Source organism: Chironomus tepperi, unplaced genomic scaffold, assembly GCF_022539635.2.
Source record: "Chironomus tepperi strain 1889 unplaced genomic scaffold, CSIRO-AGI_Ctep_v1 contig_74, whole genome shotgun sequence".
NCBI lineage: Eukaryota > Metazoa > Arthropoda > Insecta > Diptera > Chironomidae > Chironomus > Chironomus tepperi.
In genome coordinates, this window is record NW_027226196.1 from 1,161,001 (window position 1) to 1,183,846 (window position 22,846).

At 31.6% G+C, this 22,846-nt stretch overlaps 3 protein-coding genes across 5 annotated transcripts in view; 2 read left to right on the forward strand and 1 right to left on the reverse strand.

Annotated features, from left to right (window-relative positions):
* The first annotated feature begins 281 nt into the window (after window positions 1-281).
* Window positions 282-1,430, forward strand: LOC139085572 (leucine-rich repeat-containing protein 15-like). Its single transcript, XM_070633656.1, has 2 exons — window positions 282-374; window positions 429-1,430. Exons 1-2 carry the CDS (start codon window positions 370-372, stop codon window positions 1,327-1,329), a joined length of 906 nt encoding a protein of 301 aa, XP_070489757.1. The 5' UTR covers window positions 282-369; the 3' UTR covers window positions 1,330-1,430.
* Window positions 1,431-5,431: 4,001 nt separating this feature from the next.
* On the reverse strand, window positions 5,432-7,803 carry l(2)efl (lethal (2) essential for life). Its single transcript, XM_070633659.1, has 2 exons — window positions 7,361-7,803; window positions 5,432-5,834 (listed from the first exon to the last, which is right to left on the reverse strand). The coding sequence occupies exons 1-2, from the start codon at window positions 7,695-7,697 to the stop codon at window positions 5,575-5,577; spliced, it is 597 nt and encodes a 198-aa protein (XP_070489760.1). The 5' UTR covers window positions 7,698-7,803; the 3' UTR covers window positions 5,432-5,574.
* Window positions 7,804-10,751: 2,948 nt separating this feature from the next.
* LOC139101102 (G-protein coupled receptor dmsr-1) overlaps window positions 10,752-22,846 on the forward strand; it is a 58,453-nt gene continuing 46,358 nt past the window's right edge. For 2 of the 3 annotated variants that reach the window (XM_070653979.1, XM_070653980.1), the window contains exon 1: window positions 10,752-11,048. The gene's annotated coding sequence lies outside the window, so the exon portion shown is untranslated. Of the gene's footprint in view, window positions 11,068-22,846 lie in introns of all 3 variants that reach the window. The other variant, XM_070653978.1, reaches the window with a different exon arrangement.

Consider the following 22,846-nt stretch of genomic DNA (forward strand, 5'->3'; position numbering starts at 1 on the left):
ATTCTGTATCAACTCATACTCTCATTATTTATAAATATTCCTCTATCTTCAAATGAGCTCATTATTCTCAGAACAACAATCATATCAATTTTGTAATAACGACCTTTTTTTCTTACGTAAAATAAACTTCAGTTGCATATCGCACAAATATAAAAAAAAAACGTGAAGAATGTTACCTTAATAATAAATTGTACCCTATAAAGATACAATCAATACAATGTAGATATTGAACTTCCATTAGCGACATCAATTTAATTGTCTATTGTTCAAAAAAAGTGAGTAGCAATATCAGTTATTTTTGAGATTTACAGGCGTTCGTTTGTCGAAAGAAATTGAAAATAATAGTTGAAAAAAAGAGAGAATTGAAGAATGAGGTTTGTTAAATGAAATTAAACGAATTATTGTTGATTAACCTGAATAATTTTTAGATTCAAAATCATCTTCATTATACTCTGTATAATCTTCAAGCATTCACAATCCGACAATGCCTTACAATGCTCACAAGAAGCTTTTAATTTAAACAATTATCCTGAATGTCTGCCAGAAAACTCATGCATTCTTAGAAATTTAAATACCAGCAATGTATATGCCATTGACCGTGCAATTCATGAGTTCAAGTGTCTAATATTTGTCGAATCATTTGTTCCGGAAATTCCAAGTAATATTTTTATGACGTTGAAAAGTAACATAAGCCATTTATATGCAAATAACGTGAGCATCAACGAACTCCGTCGAATATCATTTCCATTTGCACAAAAGTTAAGTTGTGTCGATTTATCATGGAATTTAATACCAAATTTAAATGAAATGATTTTTTATGACGCACCAAATTTAGTGAGTTTAAAATTATCACACAATTCAATCAGCGCCTTTTCATCAAATGTCTTTGATAAGTTAGACAGTTTACAGGTACTCGACATGAGCTATAATCAAATTACAACAATACCATTTGACTTGTTTTTACCATTGAACAATCTTGTTGAATTAAATTTGAGATATAATCGACTTCAACTTAAATTTGGCATTTTTCCCGAGAATTTGCATTCACTTGACTTATCGTACAATAATTTGGAAATTCAACAGAAATTTAAAATTTTTTCATTACTTAAAAATTTGACGATGTTGTTATTGCATGGTAACAGAATTGAAAGCGTACATCAAAGCATTTATAATTCGCATTTACGTTATTTGGGATTGTCTGAAAATCTCTTTTCATGCAATATTCTTGCAGACATCGTTTTAGCAATGCAAGTTCATAATATCGTTCCATTAGTTGAGAATTCTGTTAAGCATACGTCTAACATTTATGGAATTAAATGCATTGAGTAAACATATTTGAGAAAAAAATAAATAAATTGAAATTTAAGCTGAATACTTTTGTATGTCATGAATACCAACTGTGAAATAAAATAAATTGAAAAATCAGAAAATTCATATTTTATTGTAAAAGGTATTAAGTTTTAGTTTATGCTTCTTGCTTATTTTCTCTCTTCGCTTTCATGTAAATTTGGAAATTAAAGTCAGTTTGAGATGAGACTAGTGACATCTGTTGAGGAATATTAGCAAGTATTTAAGATTTGAAATATTCAAAATTTTCAAATACGTTAATGTAATTAGACTCAATCAAATGTTTTGATCCTTGACAATGTTATCATCACTCAAAATTGTATTAGAATATTAAGACGTTAACAATCGCTATGGCTAATAATCATTGAACAAGCCAATCTTTTTCTTGGATGTTCTGAACGTATAACATTGTTATTCCTTAGAAACGTTAATGTAATACTCACATATGGAACATATGGAACTGTACTGCTTTATGGTGGCGAGACCTGGCTCATAACAACAGACATACAACATAAACTACCGGTTTTTCTGAGACGGATTCTCAGAATTTGATGGACTGGTGATCCAGTTGATTAGCCGTCAAACCAAGTATTGCTAAATAGAGCTGGTCAAGAAGACATTAATCGGGAACAATCCTCAAACGAAAGTAATGCTGGATAGGTCGCGCTTCGAAAGCGAAATACTTGAAAAAGTGTCGTAAATGGGATGGAAACACAAACTTGTTGTCCAGCCACTTGATATAAGCAGTCATCGATTGAACCAGTTTTAGACTCCAACTGAGAGAGGCCATAGATCACAGCTGATCTGTACGTCCAGCGAAGTAAGTAAATAAGTCCTATCTTTTAATTCTTAAGTAAATAAGAATCAGTTGGGAATCAAAGACAAAATGCATATATACATAATTTTTTTTTATTTTCGTGAAAGCCCGAGAAAGCCTAGACGAAGTCTGAAAAACTGACGTAGTATTTACTTCTTTTTATTGAAGGGCATCTTAATCAACAGAAATTTCAAGAGTTTTATTTTGACGGATTGAAGAAATGTTGATTAAATGTAGACGGAAATTAAGTATTATATGTTATCATTATTGTTCGGACCTTGATTGATCCTTTAGTTCACCTTTAGTTCATCCTCCACAGTGATATACATTTCTTAGCATGGAATGAAAGTCACTTTTATTTGCCTGCCATTTAGCTTCCGCTTAAAATGAATAAATTTCACGCATGGAATGCTACGAGATGACACATTTTTCCTTTTGACGAGTAAAAAGTTATATAATATACTTTTAAACATTTTATTTATTCAGCATTTTATATATTATTAAAAAATTGTATATCCAGAATAAGGAATTATAGTAAAAATTGATTATTACAGATATTTTCATCGTAATTTCGATGATTTTTTGATACAAAAATGGTAGAAATCGTAATTTTTAACGATTTTAAATTGGAAAAATTAAAATAGAGTCTTATATTTGTTGCATTGATTATTATATAATTTTAACATTTCGATGATCTACAGCTTAAAGTCAATGAGACCTTTAAAATGAATTAAGTTGATTCAAAATTCTAGTCGACTTCAAGCTCTACAATAATTTAAAGTAAAATATTATAAAACTTAATCTTAAGAAATAAATGGGCCAGTGAACTCTAGTAAAATCTAGAAATTTTGATACAAAATTTTAGCTGTGCAGCCGAAAATTTTGTGATTAAATGTTGTGGTTATCAATTGTTTATAAAAAAATATTAAGCGTGTTTACAATAATTATAATAATAGATTTCATTGGTAGAAATAAAGTTGATTTTTCTGAAAAATTTGATGTCTTAATGACCTAGGTGTTCCATAAGAAATCTTATACGCAGTTCTGGAAAGAGAATAGGATTTTATTTTGATTAATAAGTGTTGATCCACTTTATTTGCAGTATATCGATTGAATTCCAGGCGACACAAATGAAGAAGCTTCTCCAAAGTTCTATTTGGAGGTCTTGCGAGGGTCATAAGGAGTCGGCTTCCATTTAATGTCAAAACAAGAACATTGGTTATGCCTCCTTAGTCATTACATTCCAATATAGCCCGCAATCAACTTAGTTAAGACAAAAGTATTGAAAAACACCCACAAACTGCTCTTTTAGCATTCAATAACTTCATAACTACCTTTTTGAATCCATTCGTGAACTTCCCTTTCCGCATGCAATTCATCACCTTTACAACACTTGACAATTTCATATAAAACTCTCATTATGTCATTTCTTTTATCCAAATAAAACTTTTGCACCAAAGTTGTTGTGTTGTTTTGTTGGGTTTTAATTATTTCATTAAATTCATTACACAATTGTGTTTCACTTTTCCTGCTTCTCCTTCGTTTCCTTTGAATTAGTTTTTTTGACCGACGCAATGCTATGGAAAGTTTCAAAGTTAATTGTAGGTTTCTGGTTATATTACACTGTTGACATGGACAGTGTTTAAAAGTGCAAATTTTATGGTTTTTCTTTGAAACAGTTAAGCAATGGTTAGCACAAAATGAACAATTGTAGTTTCGTTGCTTCATTTTAATTTAATTTGCTTTACTTAATTTTTTTTTTGTGACAATTACTGTACGAATGGTAAGATGAGAATGAACAAAGATTTTTATAGTACGTTTGTATTATAATTAGAACTTCTTATCATCGAAAAATTTCTGTTGCGTGAAGAAATAAGCTTCATGCAATTGCTACATCAACACTTTTCTCAGTAATCTGCTCTATCTCTCAAATTTAAGTTACTCAATTTTAATAATTATATACTTGAAATTTTCTATAAATAAGTTTAATAAATGTAAAATTTGATTAGCGTTTTTAGCACACAGATGAAAATTGTAAGTATGTAAATTTAATACTTACTTACTTATTTACTTCGCTTGTTATATAGATCCATGACCTCCTCCAGGAGTCGCCTGAATCTGGCTCTATTGCGCTGACTTCCACTTGCCAATTTCCAATATCAAGCACAATACTATCTAATTTGTAATCCTATCTAAGTATGAAGGATATGAACAATATCCTCAAAAAGTCCCGATCAACGAAAATGAATAAGGCTTCGCCACTGAGCTTTTAATGCTCCGCTATAATCCCTTTATTAACACCATATAGAATGCACATTTGACAGTCAATGTATGCCAAAAAATAGGCGGAGCTTAATACCTTTTTGATTTAAGTCGCTTGACTATTGATTTCTCAAATTTTTTTAATCTTAACGAAATTTCCTTCATGAATCATCCGATTAAATTTAAATCATATTTATATTACATTTTATTATAATCCGTGGAGGCGGAAAACTCAGATGACTAGTGACAAAAGAGTCAAAAATGTGACAAAAATATTTCAAAAGTGACAAAAGTAGTCTTCCTGCATTTTAATGATCATAAACAATTTTTGCACGTACTTCCTGGCAATTATTTTGTTAATAATTTATTCTGACTAAGTGTCTAAAGTACATAATTTAAGAATTCCCAATTCTGAGATTCCGGACGAAATATAAAGTTTTAATTAGCATAAGATGGCATAATGGAAATATCTAATAAACATTACTTTATAAAGAATATTTAATTAGATTGTTACTTGTTGGGCCAAGGGGATGGACAACTCAGGTGAAATAATTTGTCATCAATTTGTCAAATTTTGACTCTTTTGCTCCATTTTGAGTCATTTGTCATCTGAGTTGTTAGAAGCAAAAACCGATAATTTGCTCAAACCTTGTGATCAGGCCAGCAATAGAGGCAGATGGAAAGTCATTTGTAGCAATCTAAGCGCCACATCCAAGCATGATTCCAGGAAGTAATTAACTTAAGTTTTCCATCCCCCTTGTCTCTAGCAAGTTTGTCTAAGCTAATTAAAACTGGCACCACCTGTAAAGAAGAATCAGTCCTTATAAAAGTCTATTAAATGAATGACTTACTAACAAGTGACTGACTTTCTACGATAAATAAACTTCCATGATCACGTGTCGCCTTTTATACAACAAAGTTAAGAAGCAGATTTAATTTTCCTCAAAATAGACTAAACACGATGTTGTTGACGTATTTTGTCATCAAAGTAAAAAAGTCATTAAATTTTATGTGAAAATAAAAAAATTGTATAACGAAATTTTTTACTTTATTAATTTAATTTTGGAAAAAAAAATAATACATTTCACGAAATTGGAGTCAGTTATTTGGTTCAATTGGATGCAAATTCATATCAGTAGATTTCAAATTTAATTGACTTGCTCAATCTTTGGTTGTGAATCTTGTGATCCTGTATTTTCAACACGTGATGGTCCAACGTGAGTAATTGGTACAGATCGTTCTTGATTGACTGGTTGAGCTTCGGGTGTTGCGGCATTGATCGTTAAAATGCCATCTGATGAAAGAGTTGATGACACTGTCTCGGGTTTGTAATTTGGTGGAAGGAGGTATTTTCTCGTAAAATGTCTAGAGACGTAGCCGTGTTCGTCTTGCTTTTCTTCGTGCTTGCCTAGAAATAAAATGAAATAATTAATTTGTTGAAATTTTAAGTATTTTAATTTGAATGGAATTTGGTTTCTGGTTTGTTTTATAATTTTTCAATTAAAATAATTTAGAATTTATAAAAATTGCGAAAAAGCTCACAAATATTTCGAGAATTTAGATGTAGTTAGATTCATAAATATTATATATTATGAGGATTCAATCCCGACTGACATAAATGAAGAAGACTCCGCCATTCAGCTTTAAACAGCATCCAAATGGAAGCTAAACTGAGGCGGTTTCAATTTTGTGTTGATAAAAGAATTTTTGCAGAGCCTTAAAAGCTTTGTGATGGAGCCTTCTTCACTTGTATCGCTAAAGCACACTAGTTTTCATTAAATTACAGCAGTATTTTATTATGAGCATCCGAAGCCATTTAAATGCTTCCAGAAATTACAAAGAATAAGCTCGGAAGAATCAATTTTGAGGAAACAATCCGATTTTCATTTAGATTCCCAAGATTTTTGTTTATTTCATTTGCATTTCTTTCATTCGTCATGGATTCTGACTTAACGTTCATGAATAACTTGTTGAATAATTTTATTATAAAATATTTATTTTTAGACTATTTACATATGTTTGAAATTTACGCTTTAATTTGTATAATCTGAATTGCAACAGGATAAATATACGAAAAGTATTTTTATGAATTCAACTGTGAAATTTATTGGGGTTTTGAATTATTCTTGTAGGAATCGCATAGTAAAGATTTTTTATTGCAAAAAGGAGGGTAATGGGTTGAACATGTAGCATATACAGCAGCTGCTTACGTTTTAGGCGACTTCTAATGCTACAAATAATCCTCTGATCAGACACTATCGTGAAAAATAGTAAGTTTTACAATTTTATGAATTTTTAAATTCGAAGAAGTTGAAAAGCTTGAAAATTTTTAATGAAAAGATTCAATATTTTTAGGATATATTCTGACTATTAACGTTCCATCAGAGCTCGAAGTCGACTCGAATTTGGTATGGAGTCGAGTAGGCTAAAGTCGACCTTTCAAAGCAAAATATGAGTTGACTTGACTTGACTTGAGACTTCAAAGTCTATATAGTTTAAATCAAGTTTAAATTGTATACATTTTAGAATGTTATGTGTTTGACATATGTATTTAATGACCAAACATTTGAAACATCTGCAATATCTGTCATAATATTTCAATAATTGTATAAATCCTATATCAACAAATCTTGAATTTTCTGACTTAATCTGACATTATTTGATTCATAATCCATCTTTTGGAAATTCATAAAATTTCACCATCAAATTATTATTTTTTTGATTACTATGTTATACTTCTCACATCATTCTCACTCTCATAAATCTTGCACCCACTCATTTCACTTGCTTCACATAATAGTTCCATTTAAATTCCATTTTCTAGTAAATTCTCTCATCTCGACTTTTTTTTTTCATCTGAATTGTTCTAACTTTTTGCATGACTAGCATAGTTGAAAAATCATTGAATTCAATAATAATTCAATAAGCACTTACCCTCAACGATGACAAACTTGTCTGATGTTTTAACAGTAATTTCTTCAGGTGTAAATTGTTGAACATCAAGTATAATTTGGAATTTATCCTTTTCAACATTGATTGTCGATCCAGAATCAGCTTTAGTCAATGTAGTACCCCATGGACGATAGTATGGCGTCGTTCTAGAGCCACTTGATATTTGTGTGTTTGCCAACGAACTCAATAAATCATTTTTTCTTAATGCAGTTCCAAAATGTTGATCAATCAAACGTGATGTACGGGGACGACGCATTGAATCGAAATCCCAGTCATATTCATCCCACCAGTCACGGAACATCATTGGAACTCTTGACATTGTTTTAAATTTCAAATCAATTTACTTGAAAATTTAATTAAAAAATATTCTATTTTGCACACTTTAAGATCTTTTGCACTCGACAATTCCCGTTTTACTGAATAATTTTTCCAATTTTTCCCCTTTATTATATTTGTAATACATCCTACGAAGCAGCACAGTGAAAAATTAAGAAAACTTCTTGGCTCCGAGTCAAAATGAAATGTTTATAGAGAAAATTGTATGAAGCATTTTTGTTACAATCACACATATAGCATGAAGATGAAGCATCATCAAATATAAACACTTTTCACACTAAAGAATTCAAAACGTGAGAAGATCGCGTACCTTTTTATAAATGATGATTAATCCACATGTATGTGTATGAATTCTATTAATAGATTTATGTATAATATTTTGATGAGAGGTAAAATTCTAAAATTGAAAGAAAATGAGAAATGGATGTAATGAAATATTAATCATCGTTTAGGAATGGAATGCGATACTCAGTTGGAAAATAAATATTTTTTTTTGTTTAAAATGTTAAGATAACTGATATGTAGACTTCAATATTAATTTAATGGAAAATAAATAGTGTGGAAAATTCTGGAAATTTCTGTTCAATCAACTAGGAAAAGCATCGAATGTCTATGGCATGGATGAATTAAAATTTGCAATTTTTTAACGAATTTTTTGCATTTTTAAATGGAAGATTTTTTTTAACTTTCCCACATCGAAAATTCTTTAAATTAACACAATTCTATGCAACTTGTGTGCAGCAGCACTCGTAGATTCAGGTGTAGACCTAACTTGCAAACAGACTGATTTTCAGTATCGTAGTGCTGTTTATGTACATGCTGTGCTCTTTGCCATAGCCAGCAAGATGAGCCACAAAGATAAAAGGTTGTCCATCACTGGATTAACATAAAGTCGGTTTCCTCAGGGATATCCTTACCACACTAGCAACACTAGATTAATTACAAAGTTAAATTGAAACAGTACTTTTTGTAAATCTCGTCCCAAGCGACACCAATGAAAAGGAATCCTTCACGACTTCGTCATTGCTACGTCAGAGAGTCAGCCGTACGAATAGGGAGTAAAAATGGCTGACTGATGGCATCAGAGTTGATGTTATTTAAATGTTATTTTTATTTGTGTATTTCATGATTTAACAATTTTAATAGACTTAGCCAGAGGCTATTACAACTTAAATTTAGATTGTATTTATACATTATTGATATTGGTATGATAGACATCATGAAGTTTGTTTTTGCTTTACGTTGAATTTTGAAGATGATTGATTCCAAACTCTGCACATTGCATGATCCAGGGTACATCAATGCAATTTAACCAATCATCATTTGGGTATCTCGAGTCACATAAACCGAGATGACTATGCCAGAACAGCGACAAAAGTAAACAAATTCAACTTGACTTTCTGAGGCTGAACCCGAGTCGTTAGCATCGCTTTGACGACACATGAAGGTTAAATCAAAATTTTGTCAAAAGTTATTAGAAGGGGTTTTTATGTCGCTAAATAAAAAGTTCTTAGATCAATAGCCATCATTTATAAATAACCCTAAATAAACATTTGAAAAGTCTCCTAGCAAAATAATTTTATAATTACACCATTTAAGATAAATTGTTAAAAGATTTGCATAAGATGGCTTCAGGCACTCGTTATGCGCGTCAATCTGCCCACGTACCGCTTAATAAAATAAGCATGATGCATAATTTGGCTGTTACATCAAGTTCACCGAAATTTCTGAAATATATATAACAAGTCCTTAATCTTTCAATGTTATTCGAGATTTTTGCTAACTGTTCTCAGATTTTAGAAAAAAAAATAAAATTAAATGCAAAAAGCAGATTAATTATTTTATAAAAATGATAAACATCTGAATTTTAAGCCCTAAAAATTAGTTTGCTGAATAAAATGAGAAGCCTTTGTGTGCCTTTTCTATTATTAATGAATGAAATTTGATTGTTTCAATACTTAACATGTTATTCAAGACTCTGAAGAGTTAATATAATTTGATAAAACTAATGCACTTCTCCATGTTTGAGTACCGTATCAATCTCATATTCAAGGATTGTCCGACAGTGAGGCTAAGGTTAGTAAGGTTTACCACGAACCAAATGCATGTGATATCAACAAGTACAAAGAAATCAACATAAGGTTTCTGTGGCTAGCTCAGTTTCTAAGTAGAGGTAGTTTGTTTTACCATCGTCATTGCCATATCCGAGTGACTTGAATCAAAAAAGTTTCGTCATCAGAGACACGCTTATTAACACGGAATTCCCGAGCAACATAATTAATTGAGAGAATTGAATGCGACGACATGGATTAATTTATTAAAACTTAATGGAAGCTGCCTCCGGGATCGGTCAGAGGCGTAATCAGAAATTTGTGTTATGGGAGCCTAGCTAATCCAACTCTTTGAAAAGAGCCCGGTCCCCAAAGCACCACCTCTCCTCCCCTACCTGACTTTACCCCTAAGTTTGGTATTCGTTAGTCTATTCGTGTATTTTCCGATGCCATTTTCATTTTTCATGCTCCTCGGCATAATCTTATAAAACGTTAATGAAATTAAATTTATCGTTGACATTCCATCAAAACTTAAATAATCTCTTATGAAAAGATTGTCATCATTTTGTACACAAGCATCATTTTATACACGAGCATTTTCGAGTGACGGAAACTCAAAAGTTTGTCAACAATCCCTGAAGGAAATTAAAGTTTTGTCTTTTATAGAAAATCACAAGAAAATCATAAACGTGGCTTAAAAAGCCTATAAAATGTGAAAATAACTTTTTCACAGTCAACAACTTGTTGATTCAAGTAAATGAGAAGAAAAGACCACGAGAGGAATGAAGAGAATTTTATGTCTGTAAACATTGAATTCCACGTGCTTTTGCTGACTCTCAAATTACACCAAAGAGACTCTTTTGACTGACTACGTCATTAATTTTTATTTCTTTTTCGAAAATCTCTTTTTTTATAACATTAAAAAGATGAAAATTTTGCAAACTTATCAGTCGTTTTTCTCGCGCTGTTGAAGATAAATCGAATATTTTACTCTCAAATAGAACTAATTTCATTTTTACGTGAAAAATTAAGCTTTCCATACGAGTCGTGAATCCATTAATAAATTGAGAAAAATTGTTTTAATTTTATTTATTTATGTGACACTAAAGTTTTACTTCGCATCCATCGCAGGACTTAATTAACTTTTTAAAAAAGAAAAAAAAACGAGTTACGAAGTAAAATATGATGGATAATTAAATGCATGGTGCTATGTGGATAACAAAATAAAAATATATGACTAGTATGACATGCAACATTTTATGACAAAAAGGAGAATATGTTGTGTAATGTGCAATAATAGTGGTAAATTCCTTCAGTTTTTTATAGTCATGAGTTTAAATGCGAGAGGAAAATAATTGCTTTTTTTATTTTTCGTTCCCGAGGGAATGGTGGAATTGTAAAGGATGATCCTAATTATCATTCAAGTGCTTTTAATGAGAAGATTTTTAATTATTTCTGTGGAATTTACTGTGAAACGAATCTTCAACTGCCAATTATATCCAATATCAATTAATAATTTATAATCCATAATTTACAATTCAATCTTCAATCTCTGGATCTCGTTTATAAAGTACATCTGGTGGCATGGGATGCTAACAGGCAATGAGCATGTCTTCAAGAGGTACTAGTTAAGAATGTCCCCGAGCGTGCTCTCAGCTCACTGTGCTCATAAAAGTATGTTCTTCGCCTGATGGATGTGTATTCGGAAAATTGTTGATTTTTTGTGATCCCTCTTTATTTACAAGGCTCAGACACTCAACAAAAAATTGTAAAAATTGTAAAAAAAATTACAATTTTGGTTGAGTGTCTGAGTCTTACACATTTACTCCCCAAATTGATTTTTCTTGCGTGGATTCCAAACCTTTGTAAATTGAAGTATTAAATTTTGATATTTATCTTGACCCCCTAAACTCCCCCTTATCCCCTGAAAAAGCTCCTGTCTAACAAAACAGAAACTGCTTTCTGATTTATCCGTAATATGCAAAATATAAAATTCTTTTCCAATACTGCTGATGACACTCGCATAAATTGAATTATTTGAGATTCTCTCTCATTACCGATAAGGGGTCGTGCACTTATTATGTCCCGAAATCTCACTATTCTCAGAAGAGTAAATCTGCTTCAAACAATTAAAATTCCAAGAATCTCATTGAACATTTATGACAAAAAGTTCGTTATTCTGTAATGTAATAAGTAAACGGTCCATAAAATAATTTTTCAATTTTTTCCACGAATTTATTCCATCTGAATTTAATTTTGAAATGCGGTCATTTGATCATTTATTTCAACCTACAGTATTCTTCATTCAACATCCCACTCACGTAAAAAAGTCATTGCTATTAATTTTTTTTTAAAAAAAAAGGAAAATTAAAAGAGTAATGGAGCTAATTGGGCGACTTTAACGCATTTTTTGTGTCGATTGTCAGGAATTGAAATTGAAATTGAAAATTTTCTAACGGTTTTGAAAATTTTGAATTTTTTGAACAAAATTGTGTTTGTGTTTTGTACTGAAATCAACTTTTTATCTATCAAGATGTGCAATCATTAAGGTTCCATCACGGATTCATTTATTAGAACCAATTAGCTTCCATTTGTTGATAATGAATCATTTGGGTCGTTCGGGTCTTGAACATGAATTCGAAATAAATTGAGAAAATGTTTGATTTTTTCAAGGCTACCGCTGATTATAATCTTCATCTTGTTGTACAACTTTAAAGCCATTTCTTATGAAGAATTTTACAGCATGCGGAAGCCTAAGCTTTAACTTAAAACAACCACACAACTAATAAGAATTACAGTTTTTGTTTATTTATTCAAATGAGAAAAGATTGTATTGCTTTAAGTAGAGATAGAAATGTTGATCTTTAAACAGCAACAGAATATAAGCATAATGGATATAAACATTATTGTATTTGATTTTGAGGGTGGAAAAATGCAGCTTTTCTAAAGTTCCACGCTAAAGGATTACTAGGAATAATTTATTTAAATTTATATCTCATTTCAATTGTTTTATAAATGTCAAATAAATGTATTTTAATATGTTTCATTGATTTACTTTGTTGCTGAACATTTATTGCATTATTATTGTAGGGGTTAAGGTTGTCAGTTGAATCATTCGCTAATTAGGAAGGTGAGGTTCGTAATTGCAATATGTAATATGTTTTCGACCAATTCCGTTCAATATATTGTGTAGTACAACTAGTGATAGAGCCTTGCATGGAGTTGACTTGGATGCTCGTCACTTAAGACATCCAAGAAGGAGAGGGAATATAGGGAACGAGGAAAGCTACCCAAATTTAGGAACCCGAGTGACACAAATGAAAAAGGAGCTTTTAAAGATATTTTTGGCAGCCATATGAATGCCAAACCAAGGCGGCTTATTGGAGCATTAAATGCTCGGTGGTTGAGTCTTCTTCATTTGCATCGCTAGGGGAGAATCATCATTAAATGTACAAATTTATGGTCAACCACCAAATTAGTAGCAAAAAATTTACTCTACGAAATAATCAAAAATGCATTCATGGCAAATTCACAAAATGCTAGCCTTAATAAACTGTAAAACAAACTCTAGAATTTAATGAAAATCTTCTTATCAAAAAACAAAAAAATGGCAGCAAAACAATTCCCAAAAGTAATTCAAATACTTCAAACTTAATCAAAAAGCATTTAAAATATGAATTTTTATTTAAATTTCAAAAGTTGATAAAACGAAAAAAAATAATCGCATTACCCCGAGCAGAAGTGGCAAACATCATTCATTTTTCTGAGCCATAAAGCAGAAACATGTGAAAATTTTTAAAGACGCTTGACAGCATGTTCATATTTTGCTTCAAGATAGTAAAAAACATGATATTTGAGACAAAAAAAAAATAATTCTAAGGATTTAAAATGAAAGTGTGTCTTTTATGTCTGCAGGTTATATTAAATTGACATAATGAAATAAAACATAAAATAAGAGCTTTACGTCACAAGACTTCTCATGTGAATGTGATACTTGGAATTAATTTAATTGTTTAAGATACTCTCAGGGGTTATTCAAGTTCAAATAGGGATGGAGTTAGGATGATTGTGAAGGATTTAGTGATAATATACTCGAGTGGTACTAATGAAGTGCTTGTGTGGCTTCCAAATGACAACTCGAGTGACATAAATGGAGAATGCTGAGCCATGGAGATTTTAAGGCTCCGCTATAGGACTAAATGGAAGCTGACTCCGTTTAGCATCCATATAGCTGTCATTTGGCATCCACATCGAGTGCATCTTCCAAATGGCTGCTATTTTAGCTCCACATTGAAGCAGCTTCTAGTTGGAGTTAATTAAAGATTAGTGAAGCCCTAAACGCTCTATGACAGAACCTTCTTCATTTGAAGGTCATAAACTCAAAAAAGTCCATATTCTGATTAAAAATCTGTAAATACGCAATTTCATCATCAAAGTTGACAGGATGGACTCCAAGAAGACCACAACCCACAAGTTCCAAGAACCCACCTCCACAGTGGAGTCTTCCCAACTCCTCTTATCATTTAAACATTCTTCAGAAATTTTCATCTCTCCGGATATTTTTCTTCATTAAATCTGAAATAATAAATAAGCAGAAGTCATGAGCAAATTGACGGTGCTTCGAGTTTCCGCAATGATATCAAATTTTATTCTCTTATAATTCATGTTATTATTATTTCTTAATAATGCAGTCCCTAATGAGCATTTCTCAGTTCCGTATAAACTTTTTCTACAAATTTTAACTTCTTATTGCTTAAAAATTAATGATTGCTGTACATCGGCGATAAATAAATTAGTTTCATTACATATTCCTTTTCATACTCATAACAATCAGCTTTACTGCTGCATGATTTTTCACAAAATCACATTTATAAAGTGTTGAAAATATCGATTAATGACTATGCACTTGGTAAATCCTACATTAAAATATTCATACAGGAATTCATGAAAGTCATGCAAACTCGTTTAATGATTAAGAAACAGTTTATCGTACACACGAGCTCACACATCAGTGGATAAACATACAATGTTATTATTATAAATTCTTTAAACAAACGAAATTTGATGAGCACAGGCATAAATTGCTTTCACGTTTTGTCCGTTGAATATTTTAAGTTTATTTATTTGTTGGTTGCTTTTATCATCTCACTTGCGTACTGTTTTCATTGTATGTGAATGCCATTCGCAGTTTAATGATCGGAAATCTGCTATGACATCAAAGACATTTGTTGAATTTTGAATGTAAAGTATTTATGATCTGGAAATCATTAAGATGTTCATCTGCATGATTTATAGTGAGGTATTTGCAATTAGGAAAATAACATGCAGCATGAAATATTCATCATTTCAAAAATTTACTATGGGACATCCCAATGAGAATAGAATCAAGAATATCAAACATCACATTAGGAAATGGGATACTGAAACAGAAAGTTCATTGAAGTTGAATGGATAGGCGACAGATGAGATATCATTTATTTTTTTTTGGATGTATAAATACTGGGAAAAGGAATTAAAGTTTGGATGTTTGGTGTATTCATAGTTCATAGCAATTGTTTAAATCTTCCTTTATGTATGGAGATTGTGCAGCATGCACGCAGCCAGAAATTGGTTTTTTTTTGGTTAGGAAGGCAGTAAATTTGGACAATAAAGGAGAATGGGAGGTGAAAACGCTTTTAATGTACTTGGTATAAGCGACCCCCTTCCTGAACGTAATAAATGAACGACTCCTAAGTATATACACATCCCCGGAAAGCACATGGCATAGATATGGCCGTAAATCCGGCACCAGACCGACTTGACTCTTGGCTCAGGCCAGATTCGATGAAATCCAGTCTCAGGTCAGAGTCAAGCCAGCCTCAAGTCAGCCTCAAGTCGTTTTTTTGATCATTTCTACTCCATATGCCTTCCAGATTCCATTCTTGTTCATTTATAATCTTCTTAATTTGCCTCTCTCTAAAATAAGCAGCTACAGCTTCAGAAACTCTCATGTCAAATGTTACAAATTGAATTACACAAAGATTAGATTAAAATTGAGACAGGATGTAACATTCTTATTACCTGTAATATCTCATCATACAGAGTACGGAAACCTTATTTCAAAAACATGCCATCAATTAGTGCCATTTTTATTAAATTTTCCAGCAATTTATATCACAACGTTAAATGTTAAAGAATTTTTATCATATCCAAATTTCATCAGCTGGCATTGAATGCAGCACTAATTACTGTATATATTGCTAAAATTTTCCGCATTTTCCCTAAAATAAAATGCGCCATTTTCTTCATTTCATGTGTCATTCATCACTGTGCATATATATTTTTATGAAAACTAAAGCTAGAAACATGAATCAGATATATGTTGGAAAAGCATCAGGGACATATAAACTTTTCGAAATGGAAGGATGAGTAGAAAAGCTGAACACTTTATTCTGGTCGTGATGTGAGCATTGAATTATTGGATTTTTTTTCTTTCATTCTGTTTTCTTCTCAAAAGTTCTTTTCTTTCTCGCAAGTTCCTTGTTAGGTGGATAATCAGGGGGATGGGGTGGAGTTAGGGGTCAAAACCTCTTGTCCCCATTTTGGAAAAGTATTCTTCAATTTGCTAGGATTCTCTGCATTTTTACAATATAAACCAAAATACCAAACAGGGGTGAAGTGCCCTCTGTTTCACAAAATTGGACGCTACACAAGCTGACTACCCCCCTGTTCCCAGTAGAACGAACAATGAACAAAAAGAACAACTTCTTCAAATTGAGTTTACAAATTGGAAATGTATTAGGCACTTTTCTTTTTATCATCTAAATGATTAAGACGTTTTTCATCATCACAAGGTGGGGAATAAATTGATTATTGGGACATTATGGACCGTTATCGATGAAAATCTAATCAATCTTATGACAATAGCTTGATGATATTATTTCGATTACAGCAAATTCTTCTCATTTCTTGCGTGCTGCTTTTCTCCTTGAAAATGAAAAAGTTTTCGTTATTCAGTCATGCAGAAAGTATAAAAATTATTATTATTGACATTGAAAAACGACGACTAAGCACAATTTTGAATGGATTTTGCTTAGAATTGATTTCCACGTGGATGAAAATCATGAATTTATGTTATTTTAAGACCTGTCTGGATTAGTTTGCAAATTTATATTAATTCCCACGATTGCTTCCAATTATAAAATTTCCTATCAATTATAATGCCAGAAATGTTCAGATTTACATTTTTTAAAAATCATACAAAACTTCACATCGTCAATTTTTTTAATACAAAAGTTATTTCAATGAAACTTTTACATGCCTTACTCATCATGACTTCAACAAAATATGTAAACACAAGTTCATTTATCATTTAACCATCCCATCTGTCAGTCAACCGTGTAAAATTACTCCAGCACTTGATTCGCTTTGCGGTGGAAAAATTGTGCGAATGTAAAAAGTAGTTAAGAATAATAGAAAAAGTTTCATGTCGCATTTCATCCATAACTTGCAATGTATAGCTGAACCGAGTGAAATATGTGATGAAGGATCCACTATGGAGTTGTTAAGGCTTTTTTACTACTACTTACTGCCATCATGTTCCTATGTGAAGCTTAGGTTTCAACAAAAGGCTTTCTAGTTGGTTCTGTGGCCTCTTGTGTCCTCTTGTTGGTACAAATTCTCTGTCCGCACGATGAGCTGACATTTTTTCATTACTGTTTTGCATTAAATAACTTTTAGAGCTCCTTAAGGTTCTGTAGAAGCCCCTTTATAAGCCACAAATGAAAGCTACCTCAATTTAAATGCTAAATAGGAGCCTCACTGATGAGACTTATATTTGATGTAAATAAAAGAGGTTTACTGATCCCTTAGATGCTTAAATGGAAACTGGTTCCGTGTGGTATCAAAATGGCTTATAGATGTAACTTTCACATGGACGAGGTTTCTTTCTGGTGTTAATAAAAGAGCATTACCGGAGCTTTAGAAGCTCAGATGGTAGACAGCTCTGTATGACATTCAAATATCTCCAATTTAACATAAAACATGGAGGCAGTCTCCACTTAGTGTTGATAAAATAGCAATAGCGGAGCTTTAGTAACTTTAATAGAAACCGACTCCATGTGACATACTAATGGCTTCAATTTAGCATAGAACATGGAGCCGAATTCCGCTTGGTGTTAATAATAGAGTATTAACGAAGCTCAAATGGAAGTTGTTTCCATGTTACATCCAAATTGCTGCCTTTTGGTCTTCACATTTGGTGATAATAAATGAGTTCCATCACAGAGCCTTCTTCATCTATGTCGCTCGGCAGCTGCTCCCATTTTCATTTTACATTACTTTTATGAAATTTTTCCTTTTAACAAAGTGAATTTTTCCTTAAATCACAAATGATATGAAGCTTTTGTCAGATGTTCAATAGAATAATAAAGAGTATTGGTTTACGTGAGAAAAAAAATATCGATTCGCTATATTTTATTAAATTTCCGTGAGCATGGGAAAAAAGTGACAAAAAAGAATGATCAATTTGATTGAATTATGAATTCATCGAACATGAAGTGTGAATTGATTTACCGAAAAAAATAATATTTTTCTATGCAAAAAGTTTTTGTTGAAAAGATGTGCTTTCAAATAATAATTCATAACCTTTTGAAAGTTTAAAAAGGCAAGCATTTCCGAGAAAATTATTATTTTGTGTTCATCACTCGAGGATATGTTTATAAATATTGAAAATAGGGCAGAAGCATGATTGAATAATTTATTTAAAGAAGACAACAACAAATTACGATAAAGAAAAGGTTATGAGAATTTTTAGGAAATAGAAATTTACCTCGAGGAATTATTTATACATCGGAAATTTAGAAAAAGTTTATTATTGCCTGATTTATCCATAATTGACTTGATTTTTAAATGTTTTCTATTTAAAACATTTGCAATTATTTTAATGTAGAGCTTTAAGTAGACTCTAATTTTATATGCAAGAGCCGACAACTCGACATGATTTTTAGTGAGTATTTAACTAGACTTACGGTCAGACTAATGACATTTTCTTCGACCTTAGGTCTTGTTATTAACTAGATACTATGTCAAGTTGTCCACTAGGGATGTAATCGAGTCGATTTGAGTCGACTTTTCTATTCAAAATCTGGAGTCGACATCGAGAGTTTTGCTCTGTTTTAAAGGAATTTGAATTTTCAAATAAATTGTTCCCCTTCTAGCTTTAGGATTCATTGGTGTAATATCTTAATAATTGTGTTAATTCTAGTGACCAGATCCTTGTTATGTCGACGGCAGTATTTATAGAGCAATCGGTCTCAGGTGGGAATCGAATCCAAAGAAGATTAATACAGTTATCCGTCCTGTTCCCTAACCACTCGACCACATAGGCCTTACCTGCACATTGGCAAAATCCCCTAAATATATATCTCAAAAATCCCAGATTCAATTCGACCCAGAAACCACAAAAGTCATAAACTCACTAAAATCTTACTAAAGACAATCAAAACCACAAAGAATATTAAACCCTTAGATACATTCAAAATATTTTTAAATGATTAAGTTTTAATCTCGTTATTCTAAAAATATTGTGTTTATCTATATGCTTACCATGCCTGTTTAATATTGCTACAATATATTTTCAGAACTAATCCTGTTTTATATATTTTATGCAGTGTTTACTCAAAATAAATGAGTTGACTGTCACATAATTTAGAAGCGTATGTTTAACGCATGAAGCTTTAAAAATTAATTGAAATATCAGTTGCTGTACAGAACAAATATTTTCCCAACTATTTCATTTCCTTCTGTATTTGCTCAATATTATTTTAGCGGCTTTTTGCTGATTTTTTTTTGTGCACGCAAAGTTCTTTTTATTCTGAGTGACACGCATGAATGAAGGTCTAACAGACAAAGAGCATACTCTGAGTATATTCACTTTTGTGAGCATGCTATTCGTATGTTATGGAAGGATCTGGCACAGAGCTTTTTAGGTTCCGTTAAATCATTTTAATTAACGTCAAATGGAAGCCGCCACTAAATGGTATTCATATGAATTTATCAAGGCCTTTATCGTGGTTTTTGATGAAATGTAAAATAATTTTTTAGAATTTTGTTACATTCCCGAGCGACACAAATACAGAGGAGCTCCATTGGGCTTTTAGGACTTCACTTAATCTTATTATTAATACAAATAAGACCCGCCTATTTTTGACAGCTATATTAACGAAAAAGCTTCGTGACGGAGTCTTATTCATTTGTGTCACTCGGGCTAACACATCAATCACGTACCTTTCAGTCATTTTCATCCTTTTTTCTCTCTTAATCCATATATAGTTTTTTATTCATATATTTAGGTATCTAAAATGACTACAAATTATTATATCCATTCTATCCTTAAGAAACAATTAATTCTTCACTCTTATCTCGAAATGAATTTATTATCCATACCTATACGATGATGAGAAAAAGTCGGAAGATATGTCCATGGGTGATTCATGATCATGACCTTTAACTTTTAATAGTTTCATACTGTTTTAAATGTCCAATTGTGATATTTCATTTTTGAATTTTCCTCAATTAAATTTTAGTATTCTAAATGGATATTCTATTTTATATGCTGCATGTGCTTCGTTAGAATGAGATGAAACCATGCAGATGCCATTAACATGACCATTTTTAAATGTTTGAACATTTTACATGTCTTTTGTTATGCTTATCTTACATCTAATATTGAAATATACACTCAATTTCACAAATATTATTGTGAAAAGCTTTTTTGTTTTAGAATGTTTTCTCAACTGCACATCCACGAGACATTTTTTTATCATTTTAATCTCCTTCAGAGGTGGCTTTTGTCATCATTTTCTTCTGTCTTTTTGTTTACAATTCACTTGACATTCTTCTTGACTTTGCATACTTTTTTTTTTTTTTTTTTAATTTTCTATGTCTTTCATAAATAATTGCTTTTTTAGACAATAAAGGATGTCAAGAACTGTGATAAATTATTCTTTTGAGATCATGAGTCTTTTAGTAAGAAGAATTTTGACTTTTTTGCGAATGCAAGGCTTTTTATGAGTTTTTTAAGGAGTAATTTATAACACCTAAGAGATTTTAGCTAAAGGCCGAGTGGCACATATGAAGAAGGCTTTGCCTAGGAGCTTTAGAGGCTCCGATAAATCAATTTCACGTCAAAAGGAAGCCATTTGTATCGCTCGGGAGTCAATGTCAAATTCAATAATTTTCTTGTGAACTTTGCAATGTTCGGCCTTCTAATGCAGTGGTGGGCAACTTTTGTGCCGTCAAAAATGGTAGAAAATGTCATGAATCATAAGTCCCGGATGCTTTTGGTCGATATTTTGGCAAGGTTTGTCTTGCAAAATAAAAGATTCCCCGTTACTGTTTTTGATTGATTTACTAGCCATAGAATTGAAATTCACATCACATGACCCTCGAATCTTCCTCCATCAGCTCCCTGAGTACCCCCTCTGCATCGCTTTTCTTTAAGTTTTTCATTTAAAACTGAAGAAAAACTTCATTTGTCACAAAATTGTAAAATTTCTGAACGCTTTTTTTCATGTTTTACAATTTGTTTGCAAGCAAGTAACAATCGAAAGTTTTCTTGTAAAATCTTCAATTTATCCCAAAGAATGCTTTAAACTAAAGTAATAATTCTTTTGTATCGGAACAACTAGAGCGTATTAAAGACTTTTAAATTGAGAAGTTGCTTGTATAAAAAAAAGAATAAACTTAGTTACAGTCGTATGAATGCTGTTACGATATTTCTCAAAGTTGATAAATTTCTATTCAATGACTATTACTAGGCAATATATATGTATGTAGGAACAGTTGCTTTACAATAGAGAATAAAAAAAAATTCCTACATATTCAATGGAAATCTATAATTTAAAGTACAAAAGAGAATTTATTTCAAAAGATTGAATTTTTAGCTTATTTTTGAACATAAAGTTGTGCTTAATAATACTCTTGAGTAGCTCGTTTTGTCGCTGTCTGGTCTGCAAAAGAGAATTTTTAAAGCAGAAGTTTGAAAAGTAGGATTTGTCGAACTCCCGAGCGACACAAATGAAGAGGGCTTCGGTAAAGCTCTTTTACTTACTCACTTCGCTGATCGTAAAGATCAATTGTGATCCATAATTTCATATAAGTGTCGCCTGAAGCTGGCTTTTTCCATTGCTTCTAATGTCAAATGCAAAATTATCTCTATTAAAAGCTTCTTGGTCGTCTACGTAATCCTTAGCTGAGTTTAAGCTCTTTTATCAACACTAAATGGATGGCGCTTCTATTTGGAATCCACATGACTGTCAAATTTAAAAGGCTTCCATTTTGTGGTAATAAAAGAGCTTTAACTAAGGCGGCCATCTGTTGTATTTTTGCCGGGGCACTTTTTTGCAACTTTCTAACGTAATTTAAATAGTTCTTTGAATATTAAGACTCAAAATAGTCAAAAATAACCCAAGTAGTGCCTAACTTGGAAGTGTCCCAATTTTGCGAAAATTCTCTGCCAGTATAGCTTTATCTGAGCTAGGAATTTTCAATCCCGAAATTAGAATGTACTGAATCACTAAATGTATCCCAAAATTCCATAAAACTCAATCTGAGAAAAATTAAAATCCCTAAGCAGAGCCTTAAAATACCTTGGTATATTCTTCCTCATTTCCACATGTCACTCGGGTCAAGCTATAAGCTTAGCATTCATCAAAATTGTCATAAAAGCTTGACACTTGAAATATCAAGTTTAAAACCAGACAACCAGTCGTCTAAATATGAATTCTTGCTACATATTTAATAATTCACATATTATCCATACTCAAACACTCATACGCTTGAATCAGCTTCAAGTAAAGCTCTTTAAACTCGTCAAAGCTTGCTGCAAACAAAATCTGTCCTGTCTGCTCTTGACTTCAATAGAGATCAATTTCGCGCATCCTGAATAACAAATAAAATATTGTTTTTAAAAAAAAGTACAAATGATAAGTTAAACAAAGGCCAATCCTGTTCAATACTGATGATAAATGTAGATTCTGTATTCCTTTTGTCGGATACAGCAGCATTGTCATTATCGCATTACACAGAAAGAAAAGACAAA